Source organism: Capra hircus, chromosome 16 (assembly GCF_001704415.2).
Source record: "Capra hircus breed San Clemente chromosome 16, ASM170441v1, whole genome shotgun sequence".
Classification (NCBI taxonomy): Eukaryota; Metazoa; Chordata; class Mammalia; order Artiodactyla; family Bovidae; genus Capra; species Capra hircus.
The window spans coordinates 76,155,284-76,182,633 of NC_030823.1; the positions used below are offsets into that span (position 1 = coordinate 76,155,284).

At 43.3% G+C, this 27,350-nt stretch overlaps 1 protein-coding gene across 1 annotated transcript in view; it reads left to right on the top strand.

Moving 5' to 3' along the window:
• PTPRC (protein tyrosine phosphatase, receptor type C) overlaps positions 1–27,350 on the top strand; it is a 129,066-nt gene that overhangs the window by 52,075 nt on the left and 49,641 nt on the right. The window contains exons 3-11 of the mRNA XM_005691063.3: positions 4,264–4,290; positions 12,793–12,864; positions 14,234–14,263; positions 16,371–16,580; positions 18,073–18,216; positions 19,323–19,466; positions 22,820–22,939; positions 25,006–25,164; positions 26,908–27,116. Coding sequence (XP_005691120.2) covers positions 4,264–4,290; positions 12,793–12,864; positions 14,234–14,263; positions 16,371–16,580; positions 18,073–18,216; positions 19,323–19,466; positions 22,820–22,939; positions 25,006–25,164; positions 26,908–27,116 — 1,115 coding nt within the window. The remainder of the gene's footprint in view (positions 1–4,263; positions 4,291–12,792; positions 12,865–14,233; positions 14,264–16,370; positions 16,581–18,072; positions 18,217–19,322; positions 19,467–22,819; positions 22,940–25,005; positions 25,165–26,907; positions 27,117–27,350) is intronic.

Sequence of the window (27,350 nt, forward strand, 5' to 3'; positions counted from 1 at the left end):
CAGTGGTGGTTATAGGCACAGTTGGTATTTAAAGCTCAAGTATGTCTTTTGAAATGTCATTTTCACTCAATTGATTCCTAGTTTTTGCTGAAATCTCTGGTGGGGGACTTAGGGGTGTGACTTCAAGGTAACTTTGATTTGCAATCAGTTAAACATTTTGAGTTGTAAAAGAAACATATTGGGAAAGGTAAATTCAGTAACAAGACATGTGTTAGAATAACATGGCTTTGAAGATCAAGTGGCCTGTTATCTCCATTTTCATCTGTTTAATGTACCTAGTCAGTTCCGTGGGTGATTCACAGCAGCGGGATGGGAATGCTAGGACAGGATTTGCAGATTTTTGGTGCTCTTGTGCCACCTACTGGAACACTTCTAAATAGTCCTTTGTCTAATCGGTGAAAACTAGTTCTTACCATATATATATATATATATTTTTTTTTTTTTAAAGGGTAAGAAATGTTATTCCCAGAAGAGAAAAAGTCAGATTATAACATACAGAAACACTTGATATCTAATGGTGCTCTATTTTATTATATTTATTGGATATGATGTGTGTGTGTGGAACCCAAGAGACCATTCAATGCGGAAAAAAAAAAAGGAAAAATCTTGATACCTTCTCTTGACTGTCACATCCTGAGCATGTACCTTCATAATTCCTACTGCTACTTCACTCATTTTTCTTCTCCTGTTCTCCAGACCTTCTCTGTATTGCTCATGTAAGTTTGACACCTATTGTAATGCTATTTGTGTTAGCACAGCCTCCTAATATTAAATAGCTTTCTAGGGAGCTCAATGGTGAAGCCTTCTTCTGCCAGTGCAGGAGACGCAGGGTCGACCCCTGGGTCAGGAAGATCCCCTGGGGGAGGAAATGGCAACTCTCTCCAGGATTATTGCCTGGAGAGTCCCAGGGACAGTGGAGCCTGGCGGGCTACAGTCCATGAGGCCACAAAGAGTTGGACACAACTGAATGACTGGGCACATATATACAGTATTAAATAGGTACCTGTCATACATAAGTTATTAAGTGCTTTAGGCAGATATCTTATTTGCTTTTCCAGGTCTGTTTGATTCCACTAACAGTAGGTGGTTGCTTCCTAATCATAGACGAACTTGGGTATAAAGAGAGCTGCCTGCCTATATCACACAACACAGGTAACCGCGCCACCTTCGTTGGCCGATCAGATCCCTCAGTGACCAAACGCATTGACCAGATGGCTGAATGGTGACATAGTTAAATATCTCACACAACCCTTCTCATCAGGTCTTCTTGTTTAGTGAAAAGGATTCAGCAGAGTCCCTTCAGCCTGTGATTTTGCTAACGTTCTGATGCACGAAGTGCAACAGACGCTTGAAGTCACTGCTTATGTAGTTTTGGAAGAATTGCCAGTTAGGAAGGGGCGTCAACAAACTGTACAGACATTTGGTAGTTTAGTCTCCTCTCAATATTGACGAAATTCCAACCTTCCGCTACTTTATCATGGTTTTGTTTGTTGTAGTTTTTGTTTGTTTGTTTGTGTCTGGCTTCATCTCTGGGCTTACGGGATCTTGGTTCCCCCCGGCCAGGGATTGAGCCCTCAGCAGTGAAAGCGTGGAGTGCTGACCACTGGACCAGGCACTTTCTATCCTTTCTTTATCTCACGTGGGGAGATAACCTCCACACAAGTATCTGTTGTGTTCTGTTGTGAAACAGTCATCAGAGGACTTCTGAGCGTGGATGTGTCCTTAGAGGCGCTTCCTGGAGGCTCCGTGGTAAAGAATCCACCTGCAATGCAGGAGACCTGGGTTTGATCCCTGGGTCCGGAAGATCCCCTGGAGGAGGGCATGGCAACCCACTCCGGTGCTCTTGCCTGCAGTATCCTATGGACAGAGGAGCCTGGGGGATTCCAGTCCATGGGGTCGTGAATAGTCAGACACAACTGAGCGACTAACACACTTTACATACACACATGTCCTTTCCATATGACTTAGATTTTTGACTAGGCTACTTCATGTAGACTGTCTTTATATGTGTTCCCACCTTGCAAATTATAGCTAAATTCTAAAAACTAATTGAAATATTTTAATTGTAGTCTAGTGGATATGGCTTATGGAAATGAAAGTGTCTTTTCCAGTTACATTGCTGTAGTGCCTGAATATTTTTTTAAATATTTATGTATAATGAACATTATATATATGAAAGTGGAAAAGTGTTAGTTTTTCAGTTGTATTAGACTCTTTGAGACTCCACGGACTATAGCCTGCCAGGCTTCTCTGTCCATGGGATTCTGCAGGCCAAGAAGAATACTGGAGTGTGTTGCCCTTTCCTCCTCCAGGGATCTTCCCAACCCAGGGATCGAACCTGGGTCTCCTGCATTGCAGGCAGATTCTTTACCATCTGAGTCACCAGGGAAGCTCATATTACATAAATAATGTATAGTATATATGTGTGTATCTATCTATCTATCTATAAAATCAGTTCATTTTAGTCGCTCAGTCATGTCCGACTCTTTGCAACCCCATGGACTGCAGCATACCAGGCTTCCCTGTCCGTTACCACCTCCCGGAGCTTCTTTAAACTCATGTCCATCGAGTTGGTGATGCCATCTCACCATCTCATCCTCTGTCAGCCCCTTCTCCTCCTGCCTTCAATCTTTCCCAGAGTCAAGGTCTTTTCCAATGAGTCAGTTCTTCATATCAAGTGGCCAGAGTACTGGAGCTTCAGCATCCGTCCTTCCAAGGAATATTCAGGACTGATTTCCTTTAGGGTGGACTGGTTTGATCTCCTAATACAAGAATATGTTTTATTTTGAAGAGCATACCAGGGAATGTAATTGAAGGACCCTCCTCGCTGATAAACCTCTGATGGTGTTTTTGAGGGGAGAGGGTTTTTTTTTCAGATCTGTTTGTCCTCAGAAAATAAAATCTCGAGGCAGGAAGTAGTTTAAATACCAGCCCACGCATTATGCTACCCTCTCACAAGGTCAGCTGCCTGTCTTTTGGGGGAGAACCGACAGGATCTTTTTATTCAATAGTTGTTTACTGAGAGGGAGGATGGATCCACGCCTTGCGATGGGCTGGAATCCAGCTCTCATCACGCCAGTACGGTAGCTGACCGTAATCCCTGAGCTCACAGGCTAAATGTACCGAGAAACGCTCTCCAACACCTCCTCCACCCGCCAGCCACCAACACTGGGAGTCTGCGTTAGGTGATCCTCATATTCTTCTCTCGGAGAAGGCGATGGAGCCCCACTCCAGTGCTCCTGCCTGGAAAATCCCAGGGACGGAGGAGCCTGGTGGGCTGCAGTCCACGGGATCGCTAAGAGTCGGACACGACTGGGCGACTTCACTTTCACTTTTCACTTTCATGCTTTGGAGAAGGAAATGGCAACCCACTCCAGTGTTCTTGCCTGGAGAATCCCAGGGACGGGGGAGCCTGGTGGGCTGCCCTCTGTGGGGTCGCACAGAGTCGGACACTACTGAAGCGACTTGGCAGCAGCGTATTCTTTTCTATGTCGTATTTCCTCTCGTCTGTCATCACACTGGATGGCTTTTCTCTTTCTTTTCTTTTTTGTGTATATCTCACATTGGACTAAGTTCATTGAGGGTAGAGAATCTCTTTATCTTGATCATATTTAACCCTAGAATGTGGCATAATGTACAGAACATAGCAATCAATACTTATCATCTCAATAAAGGAATTCGTTTGCGAAGAACTTTCCAGAAGTCCTTTAAGATTTTTTTTTTGCAGACTTGAAATTAATTCCAACAGTTCTTCTTTAGCCTATTATTTTTATTTTACCCAAGAATTCAAAAACTAATATTAATAGGGTACTTTTTACATACTTTGGCTTTATAAACACGATGTTAAGAGAATAGCTATGGTTTCACCGAGAAAAAGGTGCTGAAAATTGTGACTGTGTGAATGTGAATCAACATGCTGCTGCTGCTAAGTCGCTTCAGTCGTGTCTGACTCTGTGCGACTCCAGAGACGGCAGCCCACTAGGCTCCCCTGTCCCTGGGATTCTCCAGGCAAGAACACTGCAGTGGGTTGCCATTTCCTTCTCCAGTGCATGAAAGTGAAAAGTGAAAGTGAAGTCGCTCAGTTGTGTCCGACTCTTAGCGACCCCATGGACGGCAGCCCACCAGGCTCCTCCATCCATGGGGTTTTCCAGGCAAGAGCACTGGAGTGGGGTGCCAAGAGATGCTATATATGTATATACATATATTTACATATGTATGTGTGAAATTTGAAAATTTCTGAGATGTTTCTTTTCCTTTTTTCAGGAAACTTTACCGGTCCTTCCACTCAAGGTATTTACATCTTACTTATTTTACTTTTTGTTGCTAACTTTGTATATTTAATGTTGAAAAAATTTTCTGTGATATTCTAGTGCAATTGTTTTATACAGACAAGCCTTATAGTCATGAATGGCCCTTGACATTCTCTTGTTCTTAATATTCCTACTTGAAAGTTATAAAGTTTGATAACTACCTGAACATATTATTATTTGTAGATGAATTATTGTGTATAAATGATAGCTTTTCTTACACCTGACAGTAAACCATATGGCAAGTTTTCAATCTCTTTAAATTTTATCACTATAAAGAAATCAATTTATTTTGGTCAGATTGCAGAGCTTTATAGTTAGGAAACTATGATAAATTAGAATTTTAAACATAATTATATATATATCTGTATAAATTCCTACAACAGAAAAGTTTTGACAGTATCGAGATATTTTAAATAATCATTTCCAAGTTGTATTGTCACACCCAAACTGTTTTAACAAGTGTCCTAATCCTGAGGTAAATTAAATTTAAGCAATGAAGATGCTGACAATCAGTTCATATATTTCACATGTCAAAGGAGAGAGAAAAATTAGGTTACATCCGATTAAAAATAAATTACACTGGTTAAATGTTATTGTTATTGAAAATATGTTCTTAATATTAATACCCTATAACATTAATCATTAAGAAGATAGGTAATGTCCCTAAGATAACCCTGGTTTAACAATTATAGAGCACAGCTTTAATGAGGCACATTTGAAATCTCCTCAGAATTGTTTGTTATTTTTTAAAAAAGAATTTTAATTTGGAGGATAATCTCTTTAGGATATTGTGATGATTTTTGCCATCCATCAACATGAATGGGCCACAGGTATATATGTGTCCGCTCCCTAAAGAAACTTTAGCCCATGGCAGAGAGGTCTTATAAATATATGAAAGTCATTGAAGCATAGCAGATTGTGATCAATCAGTTTATTCCCACCTGCTGACATACCCACCTTTTACAGAAGAGTAAGTTCGTCTCGACCACAGAAACTGATTACTTTTGCCGGAGGGCATGGGAACGGGGTGGAAAGGAGAGGGAACATTTAAGACAGTAGGTGACCCTCACCTTATTGGGAGAGTTTCCACGCTCTCTGCACGGACCCATCACAACAAGCCTCCAAACGGTGAAACCGGGTAAGTGAAAATAGTGGCCCCGGATGCAAGCCAGAATATTCTCTCCCAAGTACGAGCATACGATCGGTGGGAACCAGTCTCTTTTCCTGAAAGCAGAAGGGCTCACCGGAACCTTGCCAACACAAACGTTAGTTTAGCCTAAAAACAAGACCCTGGTCAAGTCCATAGTGCTGGCTGTGGATTAACGTTACTGGGCAGAATCTTCAGCTCCTCCCCCGCTTCTTTCTTCTCCCCGCCCCCGCCCTCCTCCAGTCTCTCCCGGCCCCACGCCCCTCCTGTCACTCGACACTTGACAATGAGAGACCCTAAGGTTTAGGTTTAGCCCTTGACGCTGAAGACAGAAAGGTGCCACTTGCTTATTACTCAGCTGGATGTGTTGGCGTGTCATTGTGGATGAAAGTTTGTTAATTAAACTCCTTATTTGTGACGTCCTGCTGCTGCTGCTGCTGCTAAGACGCTTCAGTCGTGTCCGACTCTGTGCGACCCCATAGACGGCAGCCCACCAGGCTCCCCCATCCCTGGGGTTCTCCAGGCAAGAACACTGGAGTGGGGTGCCATTTCCTTCTCCAATGCATGAAAGTGAAAATGAAAGTGAAGTCACCCAGTCATGTCCGACTCCTAGCGACCCCATGGACTGCAGCCTTCCAGGCTCCTCCGTCCTAGGTTATGACATTTTAGGGATTGGGGCCTTTCTTTGGCAAAGACCGCATGGAGCAACTGCACTCTCTAATTACAGACTAGTTCTGTGATCTTTCCGGCGCTCTGGCCTTGGGGCAATTCCATGTGACTCAGGCAGATTTCATGGCTATTTGGTGAAAAATGGATTTCACGTCACCTTTAACATTGATGACTGAAGCTGCGAATTCCTTCCCTCCTTTGCTGTTTCTGTTTTCTTAATCCTTTGCTCGGATCTTCCATTTCTGTTCTTCGTTCTGTTGAACTGAATGAATCAAAATGCTTGTGTGATAGAACTCAACTTTTCATGAATTAGATATTGAATAACATGAAATTTGCTATTCATAGAAGTAAACACAGGTTAAACAGCAAATTCAGAAAAAAATGGATCTCTATAATCCCATTAGTCAGAGATCACCGTGTTGTTTTATTTATTTATTTATTTGAAACAGCGGGTGTACTTCCCCCTTCCTCTGAGATGAGGAAGCCTGCTCACCGAGGAAGAGTGCACGCGGGCTGCGGCCTCAGGCACATGGCTCCTGCTCGTCCTGCCTGCAGCCTCTTCCACTGCGCACTCATCTCGGCGGTGCGCGGTTCTACTCCACCGCCCCCTCGCCACATTTTTTTTTTTTTTTTCTGAAGTGAACTGAAACTGGGGGAAATGTTACCTCAGCATCTCAGACTGATGTTTCATTTGTTATCATGAAAAAATATTTTTTTGGAGACTTAGGTCGTTTGTATATTTGTGAACTTTGTTTTCCAGTCTTTTACTCACTCTTTGTTTGAATTTCTTTTTTCCATGTTATTAATTTTTTAAAAAACTTTTTGTTTTGTATTGGAGTATAACTGGTTAAAAATACTGTGATAGTTTTCAGGTAGACAGGAAAGGGACTCAGCCATATATATACACGTGTATCCATTCCCCCCTAGATTCCTCCCATCCAGGCTGCCACATGGCACTGTGGTTTGTTTGGATCTGATTAATTTAAAAAATCAGTGTGTGCATTTAGAACATTTGTCTTTCATTTTTTATCTCCTGGCACCCTAGCCCTCCTAATGAACCTCTTCAACTTTATTTTTCTTTATCCTTTTCCTTGATGAGTCTTCTATAGTTTCTTTTAATCATCTTCACGTTCTGTTTCATCCTTCTGAACCTGAGTGCTTCGGACAGAATCCACCAGTGAAGTAAGAGGCGGGGAGAGGATTACTGCTTTTGATTCCATTTCCCTATTTTCACCTTTAGCCCCCGTTTTGTAGCTTGCGTTACACATGCCTACATGTTCTGTCTATACCTCTGCACGCATCTTTATTTGTATATATGCGTGTGCACATATGTATACACACACACACCCCATATACACATATATACCATGGCTCCTGGCAGTATGGTGTGTGTATATATTTACATATATGCGTGTGTGTTGATGTACACACAGTAATGGGCGGGAGAGTTGACAGGCTCAGACGGTGTGATTTGGGGTATGACTCACATGTCTGTTTTCTCCTTCCTGCATCTCCTGTGAACATGATGGAACACAACAGAAGAGTCCTCTGCTCCGACTCCAGGTGGCCCCTTACCTGCTCCCACCACTGCATTCTCACCCGCAGACACCTCTGAACGAGGAAAAGACTCCTCAGAGACCTCACCTCCTGCGCGTCCACACAGTCCCACCACAACAGCACCCCTGACCTCTTGGAAAAGTGATAGCACTGCTGTGCCAGGTTGGCAGAGATTAACTGACACAGGATTAGGAAAGCTCGTCTCTCTCGCTCTCTTTTTAATTTTAAAGTTATCAGAACAGTTTGCCTTTAAATTCTGTGTTCGGTGTCTGTGTATGTGATTTCGCTGAAGTGTGTAAAGTGTAGAACCTCTAGGTTTTAGTGGAATGTTGGCGGACTCAAGTCACGAAGCCTGTTGTTGGGGAGAAGGGGAGAGAGGGAAGCCCCCTAGGTAGTATGAGTGGGTGCATGGATGTGGGGAGTGGGTTCTGAGTGTCCTCTGGGTCATGTACCACCTCATTTTCCTGGATCCTGCTCACCTAGACTTTCTGTAGCCCTCTAAGAGTCAGAATGTCCCCTTTCAGGTTGTCAGTCTTACCCTTCCTGGCTTTTACCCCAAAGCAGAGCTTTTCTTGGTTCAATCCCAGGTTCTCAATATCAGAAAATCACTGGAGACAGACCTTTGATTTTTTTTTTTTTTTAATCACAGCTTTGTTCTTGGATTTCTTCCAGGGATTCTTTTTTTTTTTTTTTTCATTATTTAATTAGGGTCGTTGAGTCCCAACAGTAGAATTTAAGATAGCAGGGCCATGTTGGTAGCAAAGTGGCAGAGTGCGTGGGAGGTGTTTCTGCCGGGAAAATCTCTGAGGTTCCTAGAATCCGGGGACACCAGTGAGCTGCTGGTTCTCTGTTTAATGTCAGGTTTGCAAGTGTATCTGCCACATAAACTGACCATCCTGGGGACTGTTCCTGCTTTTTGCCTTAATAATGTGCTGGGTGCCATTTTCTGAGGCAAACTGTTTAATAGACCTGCTCTGATTAAAGAGAAGAAGAAATTTATTTGTTCAATTAGGTCATCAATCTTAGCTTGGGTAGCGCAGTCACAGACCCGTGGTCCCGGCACGCATAGGGTTTTGAGTACCATCACAGTGAAGTTTATTGGTTGTGGTAAGCAGTTATATCAATTGCAGTAATTTATATTTAATCTTTATCCCACTTTCCCCTGCAACCACAGGGCAGGCATGGTGGCTGGGACCTACCTAAACATGGCAAGCATTCAAATGCCATTTAACAAAAGGAATGTGAGGATGAGGGAGCTGATGTCTAGTTCATGCTAAACTTTTTTAATGACTGAGTAACAGCACAGTGCACAAAGTTCTTTATTTCAGAGATTCCCTGCTTTATCTCACACACACAACATTACTACTTTTTATTTCCACAACTTCCCCCCAAAGCCATTAAAGCCAGAGATTTACGTATGAAGCAAAGCTCGATAAAAAAAAGGTTTAAAAGGAAATGGATTGGACATAAGGATGATTCTTTACAAATACTAACTTGCTCTGGCACAGTAACACTGATGGTGAAATTAGCATGGAAATCTTCATATGCTTTCAAACAAAACACATTTTCTTTTCTGAAAAATAATCTTGGCAATAATCAAATTATTATTTTGAAGTATTAAAACCATTCCTTTGGGATAAAAATTATGACAGGCAATCCACGAGCTTTAAATAGCCACCCCATTTCACTGACTCCAGCTGCTGTGGAAACTTTTCCAGGCAAGAATACTGGAATGGTTGCCATTTCCTTCTCCAGGGGATCTTCCTGACCCAGGGATTGAACCTGTGTATCTTGTGTCTCCTGCCTTGGGAGGATTCTCCACCACTGAGCCACCTATTGTTGTTCAGTTGCTAAGCTGTGTTTGACTCTTTGTGACCCCTTGGAGCCACCTGGCAAGCCCTAAAAAGATCTGGAGATTTAGCAAATCCATAGATTCAAGAACTGTGGCTGGAAGGACTTTTTCCGAGACGCTTCCCATCCACGAATGAGGGCAGGGGTGATTGTCATACAGACTTGTCTGCTTTGTCCCATCAGGAACTTCTGTCCCGGTGGCTACTCCACTAGTGAAAAATCTGTTAGGATCAATTAACCTCATTAAAATTGTGCTTGCCACTCCTATGCCATCTCTGAGATCACTCCACCAGGAAGAGTAGGTTCCCTTGAAGAGGGAAGGTCATGGATGTCTGGACCGGGAAGAGTGAGGGCTCTCAGGACGCCCTGAGGACTAGGGACCCTCGGGAGGGACAGAGAGAATGAGCTGGTGAGTGGAGGAGGAGAAAAAGGTGCGCAGGAAGCCTCAAGTCAAGCCCCACTGATTTCAGAAGGGCCAGTCATGTGCCTGCTGGTTTTTTGAAGGCTTAAAACAAACAAACAAACCAAGTTTCCACTCTTCTCCTGGTTCTGTGGGAAGCTGCTTCGGAGGATCTGGAACTGAAGAACGGATGTTTGCGTTCTCCATTCTGAAGCAGCTTTAGTTAAATTTGGGGGTTAAGGGGCTTCTGGAGCCTGAGCTGAGAACTCAGACCCAGAATCTGGGAAAGATGCGCATTCAGTTCTGGCAGGCATGGATGTGCGTGATGGGAGGGAGCCTGCGTGCTCACGTCAGAGCCATCGAGGGACGTGCACGTGCGTGTCACACACTGACACACCCAGCATCTAACTGCAGAAGCGCAGCCAACCTCATACCTTTGAGCCAGTGACCCCAGTGGTCAGTGCAGCGAAGCCGCCACACAAGTTCAACCAGGAGCTAGCCCGTATTTCGTTTCTGCCAGGACAACGAAGCGTCTAGTTAGCACTGAGTGAATACTCGTTGCTCCCCTGTGCTGTGATTCTGGGTGAAGTGTGTGTGCGTGTGAGTGAGTGTGTCTGGGGTGGGGGATGTGTGACACGCAGTGGGTGCTCTGAACCTTGACAACGAGGCGTCTTAAGGAAGTTCGCGGTGGGCTTCCATCGGCGGCCATCCTTGATTCCACATCCACGAGCTACACCCGTGAGCTCGTCTGTGATTGGAAACCCAGTGGGCTGCTGACTGTAGCATGACGTTCTTAGGCTCGAAACCAGTCCACTTTCCCCTGGCAAGGGCAGCCGCCATCCTGAAGGGAACATCGTGACCCCCAGCTGGAAGAAAAGAGTACCCAGTTCCGCAAAGGTGCAGGCGAGACCCCCCGCAGCTCTGTTTTCAGAAAATCTGGAGGGAGCACCCGCACCGCAGGCTTCCTCCACCCCGAGGCTCCGGGCAGGGCTGAGGGGCAGGTCCTCCGTGGGGACCTCACCGCAGCCTTCCACCTTCAGAGCTCACTTCCACCTCTGTGGCCTCTGCCCCGCCAGCAGCACCCACTCTGTGCATTTTCAGCGTCACCCACGGTACCCCCTACCCCCGCCAGGAAGCGAGGCCTCCCTGGGTGGGAGGGCAGACCTAGACTGTCTCTCCAGGTCCCAGATGCCTCGTTTACTCCTGCTGCTGAGTCTTTGCTGCTGCACGCGGGCTTTGTCCAGCTGTGGAGAGCCCAGGGCTCCTTTCTAGATGGGGACTTCTCCTTGCGGTGGCTTTTCTTGTTGCAGAGCAAAAGCTCTAGCGCACGGGGGCTTCCGTAGTTGCAACTCTGGGCGCTAGAGTGCAGGCTCCGCAGTTGCGGTCCGCGGGCGTGGTTGCTCCTTGGCGTGTGGGGTGTTCGTAGAGCAGGGATGGAACCCAGTGTCCCCTGCAGTGGAAGGAGGATTCGTTACCCCTGAGCCACCAGGCCATCTCCCCCCACCCAACCCCCTGTGCTTTTACAATGTGAGTTGAGACGCCCTTCAAGTCATCTCTCCCGCGTGCCGCGCTGGTTTTCATCCGGGTTTGCAGATGGGTACGTTGTGATGCTGCAGGAGTGCTTGAGTGTTTGATGCCCGGCCTTAGCTTGATCAGTAGGCGATGCCTCCACGGGCCGCGTGGCCCTGCACTTGCCTGGCAGGAATGCTGATGGCCTTTGTGATTGCAGGTGCCCCAGGAGAAGGGACCACGGCCACCTTGCCTGCAGACCCCGCTGCCCCACCAGCCACCTCCCGCAGCCCTGCACTCAGCAGCACTGCCGCCTCACCTCCACTCACCTCCAACCCGACCACCCAGGATAACGCCTCACCTCCACTCACCTCCAACCCGACCACCCAAGATATAGCCTCACCTCCACTCACCTCCAACCCGACCACGCAGGATAAAGCCTCACCTCCACTCACCTCCAACCCGACCACCCAGGATAACGCCTCACCTCCACTCACCTCCAACTCGACCACCCAAGATAAAGCCTCACCTCCACTCACCTCCAACCCGACCACCCAGGATAACACCTCAGGTTTGACTGTGATGCCTTAGGCATGTTAGATGCTGGATCATGAAATGGAAACTTGAGACCTTTAGGCAGCTGTTTTATTTCACACCCAACAGGGCTCAGTGGGTTTCCTGTTTTACAAATTTTCACACATTGGTACTAAATTAGGCAACAAAACCTTACCAGTAAGCTTCCTCTGGGCATGTTTTATTTTGTTATTTATTTTATAAAAGTTCATGGCAAAGAAGAAAGGTAACAAGCTCTCAGTCCCATAGCCCTGAGATCAAATCCAGCCTCTTCAACTTTCTGGTTGACTTCAGGAAAGTTGCTCCTACTTTCTCTGTGTCTGTTTTTCACTTCTTATAAAAAAGGGTGTAATAATACTCATTTCATAGGATTGATGTGAGGGTGGGATATGTAAAAAGCCTGGTATGAGATGAGTAATACAAAAAGGTTACCGGGATCCTCGTTAGTGTAATAATTAGAATAAGGAGAGTTGTAACAGAATGAGAAGCAATTGGAGGGAGACTGCACACATCAGAATTACACCAAGGAAGGGTTTCTTCTCAGCATATACAGTATCTGGTTCCAATGGTATGAACTCTTAGTCATCTTAAAGGGCCATGCGTAGATAAATCTTTGGCTCACTTTCTTATTTTAGCAACAAGCCAGCGTCCATTCAAATGAGGAGGAAGCCTCTAGCAAAGATTCCTTTAAGAAATGATCTTTGCGGAGGCGTCTTCCCCTCGCCCTTCGATGGGACAAGCTCATTAACTGTGAGCCTCTGTTCACTTCCTTGCAGATGAGCAGACCACGACCCCTGCACTGACCCCCACATCCAACGTCAGTTCTGCAACTGCTCCCTCGACCACAGGTGACGACCTGGCCCCAGTCGTGCAGTCACCCCACCACCATGCCCTTGGGACAGGCTCCCTGCAGGCACTGCGTTGGCCGCATCTACCCCAGGCTCCTTCTTCAGGATGTTCACTTGAGTGTCCTAATCCTGGTACTGTGGATGGGCAGTTGGTCCAAAGCACTGATCCGTGTCTGCAGTGCCAGAGCCGCTGAGATCTGGGCCGGTGTCACTGTGATAACCTATTGCATCCCGGTCGTAGCATTCCCCTCGGGTGTGAACTTGAGGAAAATGCGTAGAGATGACCAGCTAGCTATACCAGGACTTTTAAGAGTGGATTTCGGTCTTGGTATGAAACAGAACAGTTCTCTCAGTGGGGGGCTCCGTATCAAGAAGTCAATGGCAGGGGAGCCTCAGCATTCTGGGGCTGGGGGTATGGAGACAGAGATGAGGAGGCCTCCATGCGGGAGTGAACGCCCAGGAGTTGGCGGAGTCTGCGATGGGTCAGCCAATCACAGCCTGCTGGGGCGCTGTTCCCACCTCAGTTTCTCCATCTCCAAGACCAGCCTAGCAGGGATCTCGTATCTTCCACAAGCCACATTTCCGTCATGTTCATTAGTTAAATATATACGCTCACACAAGACTTGTCTCAATGGATGGACAGATTTTTTACCCTGAGTCTAGTATATGGGCAAAGAGCTTACAAAAGTGAAACCAGAACATGGGCAGCCCTTACCTATTTTCTGATATTCTTTGCAAATGAAGTGAAGTCACTCAGTCGTGTCCAACTCTTCTCGACCCCATGGGCTGTAGCCCACCAGGCTCCTCCATCCATGGAATTTTCCAGGCCAGAGTACTGGAATGGGTTGCCATTTCCTTCTCCCGGGGATCTTCCTGACCCAGGGATCGAACCTGGGTCTCCTGCATTGCCGGCAGACGCTTTACCCTCTGAGCCACCAGGGAGACATTCTTTGCAGAGATGCAAACTGAACTCTCTTGGGTTATAAATATATAAACCTCTTTTGAGATTAATCAGGGGGATAAAGACTTTAAAAATGCCTCTGGCTGCTTGAATAGTCAGCCACATCACCATTCCATAATCAGATGTGTGTCAAAAAGTCTTAATATTGTATTATCACGATTGGGCTTATAAGGTAAATTCATGAAAATGTTTTATGGGGCTAGCTCCTTGGTTTACAACCTTTGAGGTTCTGAGATCCAAACATGGGACTAGGCACTGCAAACTCTGGCTTTTCTGTTAAATCTAATTTGGTAGATTCTACAGTTTATGAAGATGAAACATTGTAAACCACCCTTCCCCAAAATGACTAAGGTCAGAGATATCCTAAAAGTTGATTTTAATCATCTGCATTCTCTTTTTTTCTTTCAGCTCCTACTAGTACATCTAAGCCATCATGTGGTAAGTTTGTCTACCTAGAGGCAACATATATCACTTTAATGATTTCATTCTTTACTTCAAGTTTCCAAGACCCCTGCTCCCCCACCCCAGCAAAATAAACTTAGTGGCTCTAATTTCTAACCAATGATTATCTCCAGCTCTTAAGAGCCAGAGTCCTTCAGGGTGAGAAATTTGATGTCATGTTCAGACCTGGATTTTGAGGACCTGGATCAATCATTACTAGCTAAACAACTCTGGGTGGAGCCACTTACCCTTACTTTGGGTGTTTAAAGTGGGGTGACAGCAAGCTTGTTTGGGGGTTGGGGGAGGATTCCATGTAGTGATAAATGTGGAATGTGAATAGCACCTTCAAGGCTAATCAAGAAGAAAAATCTCCGCTGTCTCTCTGTCTCGCTAGGGTTCTTCTCAAAGCAGATGCTTGAAAACAGTTTGTATCTGTCCTCCCATCTTCTTTCTCTGTTCTCAGTGAAAGCAGAGTCCTTCTTCACGACCTGGGCTCATGCACTGCACGTGTTTCTAAATCTCACCGCCGGAGTCCCTGCTTTCAGTAGCTCTTCACATTCAGTGCAAACACCAGCCTTCACATGTTTGCTTAACTGATATGATCCTTCCTGATCAGATTCCTCTTGCATTATTGCTTTTTTACTCTTTTCACTTAAGTAACATGGAAATACTCATTGTTGTGTTTCTTAACCTTTTATTTTGTTTTAGAGTCCAGCTGATTGTGATAGTCTCAGGTGGACAGCAAGGGGATCCAGCCATCCATATACGTGTATCCATTCTCCCCCAAACTCTCCCCCATCCGGGCTGCCACATAACATTGAGCAGCGTTCCCTGCACTGTATAGTCAGCCCTCGCTGGTTATCCGTTTTGAATATAGCAGTGTGTCCCTGTCCATCCCAAACTCCCTACCTATCCCTTCCCCCGATCCTTTCCCCTGTAAATTTGTTCTCTAGAGATTGAGCTAGAGATTGTCTTACCGAGTGAAGTAAGTTAGACAGAGAAAGGGAGATACCATATGGTATCCCTTATATTTGGAATCTGAAAAGAAGTGATACAAATGAACTTATTTACAAAACAGGAACAGACTGACAGACATAGAGGGCTGCTTCTAGGTTTCTGAGCACAAGTTTCTTCCTGCCTCTGTGCTCACCCAGGTTCTTTCCCTACACTTGGAATTCCATGCCATCCTCGCCCACCCCCTGCTCCCCAGTCACTTTTTCTATGTCTTGCTCCTATTTTAAACTGCAAACTGAGTCGTGTGCCCTGGAGAGCCTCTCCGGGTCCTCCACTTCTTTATTCCCGTGTTGTTTTGTGCATCATCTTGTTTCGGCGTTTTTCCTGTCTTCTCCAGCCCATTCCTGTGCCCATCTCCACGTTAGGGTCCCCGCAGTGGAGCATTTGTATTCCTGTTATTTGGGACAGTGTTTTAAAACAAGTGCGTCATAATTTTTGTTGCACTAAAAAATGAGTGAATACATCAGCGTGTACTGAGAAGGTGTTTTTGTGAGTCAGTGGCATCTGTTCGAATGAAGGGGAGAGTGTGAGATGACACTCGAGAAGGCTTGAGGAGGAGCTGTTGTCCTGACTTTACATAAGCAGAGGCATGGTGAGGCCTCTGCTCTCTAATTAGTGTTCTCCATGTCAGGAGAAAGAGATAATCAAGTTCTGCAGTTTAGAAAGCGAGGGAAATGAGAGAGCTGGAATAAGAAATTTGTCCGCTATGTCGCTCTTTTTTGCGTAAATTCAACCACTTTTGAGACCCTACTAGTGACAGGTTTTGCACAAGGATCTGAGTTTATGGTGATGGTCAAAATAGATTTTGCTCTTACGGAATTTACAGTCCAGTTGGGAAGACACATGAGTCCAGTAATCATCCAAGTACAGACTCCTGAGCTGGGGTCTTTGATGGGGCAGCGATCTAAAGGCAATCACGAAGGAGTAACACGGGGGCGCTGATGTGTTCCTTCTCCATTTTATGTTCCTGGGGCTATTTTTGTTGATGTTTGGATATTTTAAAAAATATATGTTAAAGGGTTTGTAGTTAATGTAGGTTTGTTTGTTCTGAAAAATCAAAAATAATCCTGGCTGTCTTATTTTCTTTCAGCGGACAAATACAAAGGTGTGTCGGTGGACTACTCTTGGTACAAGAACAATTACACATTTACTGCAACACTCGATGTTATGGGAAAGGAATGTGAACCTCCTGGATGTGAACAGCAGCACCGTGACCTGTCTGCATGTGAAATTAAGGATATCAATATATCACACCCTTCATGTGAGCCTCCATTGAAATATCTCTTAGAGGTACCACCAGGTAAATAACAGTTGCTTTCTATTTGTGTGTTTACAACAACAGTGCGGTTTTGTGTGTGGATTGTCGGGAGGCGGGGGGAGGGGACGCTGGCGGCGGTGGGGGCGGGGGGGCGTGCTGCTCTCCTGCCCCAGTGGAAGTGGTGACCTGGGAGGAGCCTTCTGTCTTCATCCCTTACTCGCCTCCCTGCACCTCTTTTACTGCGTGGTTTGTGTCGACCAGATATAATCTATTCCTCTGAGCGATTATTCATGAGCTTCTTTTCTCTCCTCAACTGAATTCAAGTCATTTAATATATATATATATTTATACATTATATGTATATACATATATGCATACATTATACGTATATACACATCAATACACATATGTATATATTAATTGATATATTAGTTAATTGTAAGTGTATCTAGAATAAAGGTTTCCCAGGTGGCTCAGTGGTAAAAGAACCTATCCGCTGCTGCAGCAGCCGTGGGTTCAGTCCCTGGGTCAGGAAGATCCCCTGGGGGAGGGCATGGCAGCCCACTCCAGTATCCTTGCCTGGAGAATCCCATGGATGGAGGAGCCCGGCGGGCTACTGTCCACCGGGTCGCAAAGAGTCGGACACGACTGAGCGCGCATGCGCATGTCTAGGCTATCTTGGGGGAAGGATACAAAGTCAAAAATTTGATGTTTGTGGGAAAAAAAAGTACTTTTGCAAAAAAAATTAAAAAGGAGAGTTATAGTCACGTTAGGGGGATCCAGCTGGTTTTGGTGCCTCAGTGACTGCTGGGAAAGAGAAGGGGCTAAGGTACTGTGTGGACTTCAGGGACACAACCTTCACTAAATGTGTTTTCAAAATGAGACTTGGGAGCTGTGTAAGTTTGTTAAACCTCTTACATCTTTTATTAATCCAAGATCATTGATTTACTTATTAACATTTATGTAGGCTAAACGTCTGATGTTTTTGAAAAAGAGAACTTAACCTACTCATTTTTAAAAAATATTACTGAAATAAATGATCAAATAAAAACAGAAAGTGACAATTTTTAAAAAATGCATCACCCAGAGGGAATCTCACACGCTCTGTGTAATGACCATTCAATGAAAATAATCAAAGAGTAAAGGAAAAACTGAAAATATAAGTAAGAATACAAAATGAGGCCAGTCTTTTAAAATGTGCAAAAGATGCAATTTTATCTAGATTTTTGCTTGGGTTCTACTTTTTAAAAGTAGTGTAAATTTTAAATGAATTAGCATTACATATATTGGTAGCATTTCATTTAGAATTTACGCTACTTTCAAGAAATAGAACCCAAACAAAAATCTAAAACAAAAAAAAGAAAAGAATAAAGGCTTAAGAAGTGCAAAACCCTGAGAATTATTCAACTTTTCAAAAGTAATCTAAATTCTTGCCAGATTCTGTATCATGAATATAATTTGAATAACTGTCACTGAGCATACGGCACACATTATGGAATATTAATCATCCATTTTTGTATCTTTATTCTGACAGATCCTAATCAGTTTGAGCTGATAGACTGTGTGAAACCTAAAGAAGCAGCTACTTCCCTTTGTTTACGTTGGCAAAATGAAAATTTTACCGATAATGGACAATTCAAGTGTGATGAAAATAAAACTGAATACAAATTTCAGTGTGGTAAGAATTTAACATTGATCAGAGGAGGTTTCTTTTTTTTTTTTTTCCTATAGTTGGAAGTTTCTCTAAATATTATCTAATAGTTCCCTCCTCCCTCCTTTCATCCACTCTCTTTCAACCTCTCTCCCTCTCTCTCTTGCACAGTCCATGAACGTTTGGAATTGAACACTTGTATTCTTTATACCACTCAAACTCATAAAAGGGACAAATACTTCACTGGAAGAATAACTTTTGAAATAGCAGTATCATTTTTATTTATAAGAATTTTCTTGGCAACAGTTACGCAGGAGGCGTTGCTGAAGAGATTATCAGAGAAGAGTTTAAAAAGTTAAGATGCTCATTCTCTTAGCATGAGTGGGAAAGCAAGCAATTTCATGTGACTCTATGAGTTCCTTTTTCAGCCTTCCATCAACAACACTCATAAAAAACTGCCAGAAGACTTTTACAGACGAAAATAGGAAAAGAAAAATCAGAGCTGCAAGGGATATGAGCTGCTGTTCATGGAAGGGGGGACACTCGAGATAGAATTTCTTTTTAATAATTAATGATCTAATACCTTTTAATTTCTCTTCATTTGAGGTTATTGGGATGAAATCTCCCTCCCTTGGCATAAAGCCACCTGCTAGGCCGTATTTGGCAAGACACACAGACGAAAATACACACTCTCCCAGAGGGTGGAGTGCGGGACTAGTTATAGACATCATGTTTCAGGGAAGATGTGCAGCTTGGACACGAGCAGGATGAGGAAGCAAGAGCAGACGCATGACGGGCTGGCGACACAGCCATGGCCTCAGATATCTGCGAGATAAAGGCTAACTCAAATGCAGTCTCAGCTCTGAACAGAGAGCGATGAGCTAACACCTCATTTCCTCAGTTAAATTAGAGACACTCTAAAGTTCAGTTCTACTTACCAGTGTTTTCTTTAACAATGAGTGTAGCAAAATCACACATTATTGCAGCAGATCTCTGGATCTTCTACTTATTGTTTTGACTATTTGCATAGGTTTTTAATCTAATAGATATTAACTATAGATATAAAACCAAAGTGAAATTTAAGTGTGATATATTACATTCATATACTCACATGCAATACTTATTTTTTTTAGATGGCCGTTTTCAAAGTGGTAATGAAACAACATTTAAAGTGAGCAACCTTCAACCCAGAACTAATTATACTTGTAGTTCGCAAGTATTCTATAATAAACGGCTTCTTACTAGCCAGAATAAAACTATTGAAACGGATTTTGAAGGTGAGTATATTGCTTACATTTGTATGTTAAATTTCTTTTCTTTTTATAGTCTTATGATTCTTATGATTCTTTGGGAGAAGGCAATGGCACCCCACTCCAGCACTCTTGCCTGGAAAATCCCATGGATGGAGGAGCCTGGTGGGTCGCAGTCCATGGGGTCGCTAAGAGTCGGACACGACTGAGCGACTTCACTTTCACTTTTCACTTTCATGCATTGGAGAAGGAAATGGCTACTCACTCCAGTGTTCTTGCCTGGAGAATCCCGGGGATGGGGGAGCCTGGTGGGCTGCCGTCTATGGGGTCGCACAGAGTCGGACATGACTGAAGTGACTTAGCAGCAGCAGCAGCATGATTCTTTAAGAATCATAGAAAAAGATATTATGAATTTGGAGAAGGGGTTTCACAGAAAGGCGTTGTGTCCATTTTAAAGTGAGAATTTAGAAATAAATGACAGAGAATCCAAACCTCCATGAAGTTTTTGCAAACTGTAGGCTGCTGGGAGGTCCAGGTGGAAACAAAACTGTGAGGTAAGTGACATGCTTGTTCCCACAATCCCCATTGCATCTCCCCGTTCCTGTAGCAGCCTCCTCCTTCTGGTGTCTCCTGCCTCTTCTGGGCCACTTTCAAATCCTGCCTCTCACAGGAGTAAGGTGAGCACAGAAGCTAATGAGAAGCAGTGATAAAGCGGATTGTTGAAAGCAAAATGATAGTTGTTACTACTGAGAAGCCAGCAACATGAATACTAACAGGATTATTAGAACTAGTAGCAATTGAAAAATAATTCTGGAAAATAACAGCATCTGGAGGATGGCAGGGAGAAGGAATCGAAAAGTGCTAAAACTATAGTCATATTTAGCGGAAGTAGAGAGATTAGTAGAAATGAAGCCTCTCGATGAAGGTGAAATGGAGAATGAAAAAGCTGACTTAAGACTAAGATCATGGTATCTGTTCCCATCACTTCATGGCAAATAGATGGGGAAAAAATGGAAACAGTGACACACTTTATTTTCCTGGGCTCCAAAATCACTTCAGATAATGACTGCAGCCATGAAATTAAAAGATGCTTGATCCTTGGAAGAAAAGCTATAATGAGCTGAGACAGTGAAAAAGCGGAGACATCACTTTGCTGACAAAGGTCCATATAGTCAAAGGGATGGTTTTTCCAGTGGTCATGTACAGATGTGAGAGTTGGACCATAAAGAAGACTGAACACCAAAGAATTAATACTTTCGAACTGTGGTGTTGGAGAAGACTCTTGAGAGTCCCTTGGACTGCATGGAAATCCAACGAGTCAGTTCTAAAGGAAATCAACCCTGAATATTCATTGGAAGGACTGATGCTGAAGCTGAAGCTCTAATACCTTGGTCACCTGATGTGAAGAGCTGACTCAATGAAATAAACCCTGATGCTGGGAAAGATTAAAGGCAGGAGGAGAAGGGGATGACAGAGGATGAGATGGTTGGATGGCGTCACTGACTCGAGGGATATGAGTTTGAGCAAGCTCCAGGAGAGAGTGAAGGACAGAGAAACCTCACTTGCTGCCGTCCAAAGAGTTGAACACAACTGAGTGGCTAAACAACCAAGAGGCTCCAGTTGACTTCAGAAATTTACTAGGAAAATATGGTAATTGTGAGGCAGTTTATGAACAACCACTAAAAATGTGAAGGACAGATAAATAGATGCCATTGTGTATAATCAGTAGAAGAAAGTTATGGAATAACAGATGTTCTACATGTTAAAGGAGGAAAAGGAGAAAGGAGGAGGAGCGGGAGGAGGATGAGGAGGAGGAGAAGAAAAATGGGGAGGAGGAGGGGAAGGAAGAGGAAGAACGTGGCGGGGAGGGAGAGAGAAAAGGCCAAGTAGCGAGCAGTAGGTGAAAGAGCAGAAATGTCAAAGCATATCGAAAGCCGGGCTTCCCGCATAGCTCAGTTGGTGAAGAATCCGCCTGCAGTGCAGGAGACCTGGGTTCGATTCCTGGGTTGGGAAGATCTCCTGGAGAAGGGAAAGGCAACCCATTCCAGTGTTCTGGGGAAATCCTGGGAAATCCCATGGCCAAAGGTGCCTGGCGGGCTGCAGTCCATGGGGTCGCCAGTCGGACGCGATTTAGCGACTAAACAAACCGCCGTATCAAAAGTTAGTATAAATAAAACGGTTTAAATTTACCTTTAGAAGCAAAGGCATTCAGACTCGAATAAAGTAAAGACATATTTGAGGGGAATTTGTACCTTAAGTAAGATCGAATGATAATTTATGGGAACTTTTATCACTTAGCTCCTGTTAAATGAAATCAGTGGAGAGTGCTTGGAAAAGAACAACAACAACAACAACAACAAAAAACAAAACAAAAATGTTAGAAAGGAGACAGTAACAAAGCCTGGAGTACAGATTATTGAAAGAAGAAACAAGCAAAAATATCAGGAATTTACTAATCAGTTTGAAGGCTTGGTTTTAAAAGAATAATAAAATAGACCTCTAGCAAAACAACCTTTCCCCATGCATTAACAAAAGGACATTAAAAATACAGCAGAAATTTCACAGATTATAAAGAATCTTGTACCCAATATGAAAAGTTAGGTAAAATGGATAATTTTCTAGAACATACGAATTATGAGCATTTGCCTAGGGGAAAAGTTAGAAAATTAGACTTAAAATTACAGTCTAATACCTCTTCACTCACTTCACACTCCCTGACTGCTTACTTCACCTACCCTTTAAAAAAGAAAAACCAGAAAGGTAAGCTTACAGTTTCTGTCCTATCCAAACTACCCCACAGTATAGAAAACATGTAAATCTATCAACTCACTTTGATTATTGTTAGGGTTTGGAATAGGCTTAGGGATACCGTTATGTGGATACCAAACATGCACAAAGATGAGGCCACTGTAAGCCGGTCTCTTCCGTGCACGTAGGTACTGAATAGTAAATGAATGACTAACCAAGTCAATCCTCTAGTACATTATAAAACATATAGTTACAAAAGAAGATATACAGAAGTGTTATATGCTCAGTTGTGTCCGACTCTTTACAACCCCATGGGCTGTAAACTGCCAGGCCCCTCTATCCGTGAGATTCTCCAGGCAAGAAGACTGCAGTGGGTTGCCATTCCCTTCTCCAGGGGATCTTCGCAACCCAAGGACTGAACCCAGGCCTGCTGCATTGCAGGCAGATTCTTTACTTTCTGAGCCAAATGATCTCTAAAGAAAATGTAACAAGAGCAGGTATCTTTCTTACAATTTCATCTTTGATTCATAGTTAATCAAATTATGACTATTAACGGTGCATGCTAATAATATGCCAAATGGTTTCTCTATGTCCTGTTTTTTTCATATTTTATCTTCTTATTCTCTCAACAGAACCAAAAGCACCTCAGAATTTTTCTTGTTCTGCTAAAAGTGCAACTGAAGGAAAAATTACCTGGACACCACCTCAAAATTATTTTGATATATTCTCTCTTTGCTATGAGATTACTCCAGGTAACTTGTAGAAAATTTAATTCCATATCAGGAAAGATAAATGTAAAATTGGAAAACACTAGATATATGGATGAAGCAAGTGAGCCATGGAGCTTTCTACACAGCAACCGTGATGGGCATCCCATATGTCCTGATTTTAAGAACTGCCTCCACTTACTATGGACTCCCCAGCCTCTGAGATGACCGAAGCTCAGAACATCCCCAATATTGCTTGTCCTTCTTGACCTTCTTACTTATAATCTTTACACTCTAAAGCCTAGAGAAAGAAAATCTCTGGACGATAATACTCAGCTGTCTTCCACATATTATGTAAGTGAGCTGCACTGGTTTGAACTTATTGTTCTGGACGAAAAACAAACCACTTCCATAGCTTGATCCAACTGGTGCACACAGAAAACTAGGTGAATAAAAATGAACACATTCCTATTTAGTCATGGAGGGCACTTTACCAGCCAGTGGAATCTTAGAACGTAGTTCTAGTTAGCATGAAACTTCTGCAGAAGTACAGGCAGTCTAAAACACGTGCTATGACGAATCCAACCAGTGGACTCACCCTTCCTTTGGAGGGACTATTTAAGAAAACAGACCTCTCCTGGATGATGCGAGGTATCTAAAATGCCTGTAGAACACAGTGGGGACTGTGGACCATCTCAGAATAGACTCTGCCCTTGGGATAGCCCTCTTGACAGCCCTTGCCCTGTAGTTTAAAGTAGTTTTGAGCTGAACATCTCACAGAGTTCCGTCTCTTTAGTGGGTAGGTGAAGTTTTCAGATTTCAAGAGGCAGAAAGCCACTTCTCTTCAGCATGTTATTGCATATTTTGATAACATGTGCCTTTTGCTGGTTGAATCATAATAATCAAACTCCTAAAGCAAAGCTCCATCCTCATGTAGTTTTCCAGTTAGCATAAGAGGACTCAAATGCTATGGAGAAGAAATGTTTGCCATGTATTTGAGCTTACGGTACTTTGAAAAGTTATGTCTATGAGAAAAGGAAAGTGGAAATTATAGGAAGATAAAACTGCAGGACAGCCGGATGGTCTGCCTCGCTGGACCCCTCTCCTGTGAGCTCTCTTTGCTTGGTTTCTGTGTGAGCACATTGGTTTTCTTTTCTCTTTTCTGAATCTCCTTCTCACTTTCCCTTGCTGTATTCCTCACTTTTTATATTCTCTCTCCACTATGGCGTTCTTTCAATGCCAGAGTATAAGGAGGGAATTTATGGAACAATGTTTACCATTCCTTTTCATTCTATACAGTTTAAAAAAGCATTTGAATAATAGGCTTAGAAGGAGGTAATGCATTGGTTATTGCGGTCAGACAAGTTCTTGTTTATTTTTTGCAATGAGTACAGATCCTTTTATGACCGCCCTGTGATAATCCTTGAACAGAATGGGTAGGGAAGGATGGGCAGGGATACAACATCAGGCTTTGTGTGCCCTTTTCTCAGAAACTCGGTTGGTAACTGGCTGAATTCAGCCTCCACGGTGGCTCACGCACTGACTCTGCTCAAAGGGTTCTTCGGAACCAGCTCACCCGCAGTCCCCTGTCTCTTACGGCCTTCAGACTCCGTTGTTTTCCCTCATTGTCTCAATTCCTATAGCGCTCAGAGGAGTAGGACGTGGAGATGGAGTTATCGGTGATCAAATGGATTCTGCATCCGAAGTCCAAAACGGTAGCTCATACCAAAGTTCAAAGTTTGGAGGTTATCAGGAAAAGCTTCACTAAAGTATTAGAAGACAGACTTTCATAATATCCACCACGGGCTGTGCTTTCTCGGAAAGAAAATAGACCATCTTCATTGATACGCTTGGACTCATTTATTAATATGTTATGTACCAAATTAACTATGAAACCATTAGTTTGGAATACTTGAGTTTATTTGGAGTAATTACATTCATTCAGTATGTTTGCCAATAGTTGTATGCACTTCTGAGCACAAACAGTATTTTTGTATTTCAGTCACTCAGTTTGGAGTGGACTTGGAATGATTTAATGTACAGAACAAGTTAAATATGTGGTAATCCTGACTTTTGATGACTTAATAAATTGTTCTGTTTTTCCCTCTGAGGTAAACCAAGTTGCCCCACTCTGGATAAAACCCAGTACGGAACAGATTTGCACCATTTGACACCTTTCACAGACTATGAGGTGAAGTTACAAGCCTGCGTCACAGGAAAAAGAGTTTGCAGTGAAAATGCGACCTGTACATTTAAGACAGATGCAACAGGTAAGTTATGAACTTTAATGCTTTTTTCTACGAATGGAGAAAAGCAAAGTCTAAACTGTTTAAACAGCAAGTTCACATTTATTCTTCATTTGGGAAGCACGTTGACTTGGCACATTTGTTAATGTCTAGGGTTTATAATAATTTAAAAAACAACAATTTAAAAGCTCTCATTTGAGCTTTTCTCTGTGTCCTTCAGGTGTAATCACAGAATTGTAAGAATGAAGCCTGAGAACCTATGAGCTGGTAAAGTGTGTAAAAGTTCAGGCAATTAAGTACCTAACCAACTCAGAGAAAAATGAGTTATCTATTGTTTTCTTTATTGTCTGGAAATTTTGACTGCTAGTAGATACCTGAGAATACCACACTCACGAACTATTCACTTGCTGACTTTTGCTTGCACAAGTACTTCATAAACCATAATACTTTGCCAGCATTTTCTTCTCATTGCAGTGAACTGCGTACTGTTTTAAGTCCCGTTTTACATTTATTCAACTCTTGCCACCAATGGGAGGCATCACAGATTCCAGGTGCAAAGCTCCATCCGTCACTGGGGTGACTGTGAACTCCATGAGGGTCAGGACAGAAGAAACAGCCCTGTGCAGATCAGCAGCCAGGGCTCCAGAGACCCTCCTTGGGGCTAGGCTCACGGAAGACAGGTGTTCTACTCAGGGCTGGGTATAAAATGCTCCTAATGTCATTTAAGTTCATGCTTCAAAAATCCAAGTCCTCAAACTTTACACTTTGGTTATTTTCCTGAATTCCTATGCTATCACAGACACAAAGATGATTTGTTGCTGATGAAGAATTCAGCCAGGTATCTCCAGGGTCATGTAAGCGCTTCCAAAAGGAGGGCCTGAGCCGTCTGTAGGTCTTCGAGGTTTCCCCATCACCATCTCTTCCCTCCCTGCCCCTTCTCTTCATTTCCTCTGTTTTCTACTTCTACACACTCTCTGTGACAAAACTAGATAGCGTGTTAAAAAGCAGAGACATCACTTTGCCAGCAAAGGTCCATATGGTCAAAGCTGTGTTTTTCCAGTAGTTGTGTACAGCTATGAGGATTGTACCATAAAGAGGGCTGAGTGCCAAACAACTGATACTTTCAATCTGTGGTGCTAGAGAAGACACTCGAGAGTCCCTTGGACCTCGAGGAGATCCAACCAGTTCATCCTAAAGGAAATCAATCCTGAATATTCATTGGAAGGACTGCTGCTGAAGGTGAAGCTCCAATAATTTGGCCACAAGATGTGAAGAGCCAACTCACTGGAAAAGGCCCTGATTCTGGGAAGCATGGAGAGCAGGAGGAGAAGGGGGCAGCAGGGGATGAGATGGTTGGACGGTATCATCGACTCAATGACATGAGTTTGAGTAAGCTCCAGGAGACAGTGAAGGACAGGAAGTCTGGGGTGCTGCAGTCTTTGGGGCTGCAAAATGCTGGACACAGCTGAGTGACTGAAGAATAAGAACAGCATGCTCTCTTTGGGAGAATCGCAAACATCTCAGAGTTTCAAGTACAGCTTATGTGCTAATATTCATTGAAAGATGTGTAATTTATTTTCAGATGTTTTCTTAAGCAGCTTTTTAATGTACATTATCTCCTAATTTCCCCATCCCCAAATAAGCACTTAGAATGGTTTATATTGTTCACATATGTTACCCAGTAATTTAAATATTCATTTAACAAATGGTTAAAGTAACCACTGTTTTTTTTTGTTTGTTTGTTTGTTTTCTTTTTCATTTTGATAGATCCAAGTGAGGTCATTGGTCTAAGTGCTTCACGGAAGACAGAAAATACTATAGAAGTGAACTGTAAACCTCCTAACTGGATTAATGGCCCCAAAGGGAAGTATCATTTGGAAGTGAGAATTGGAGATACCTTGGTTAAAAGTTATTCAAGATCAGAATGCAGATTCTTGGTAGAAGATCTTCAGTACTTAACAGAATATATTTTTTGGGTAAGATTACAATTTCTATAGTCACTCCAGAGCTGATATATATTATAATTATTATTCTGCAGTGCTTAATACTAGGACTAGTGCTCACACAAGCTTGAGAAGCTCTGATGTCTAAAGGAATCACACTTTATAAGTCTTAAAACTTTGACTCCACACTTTTCATCTACAGTACTAAATATAGGGATTTATGGCAGATACTTGGTTGGAATATTTTTGACCTTCAGCATGACTACT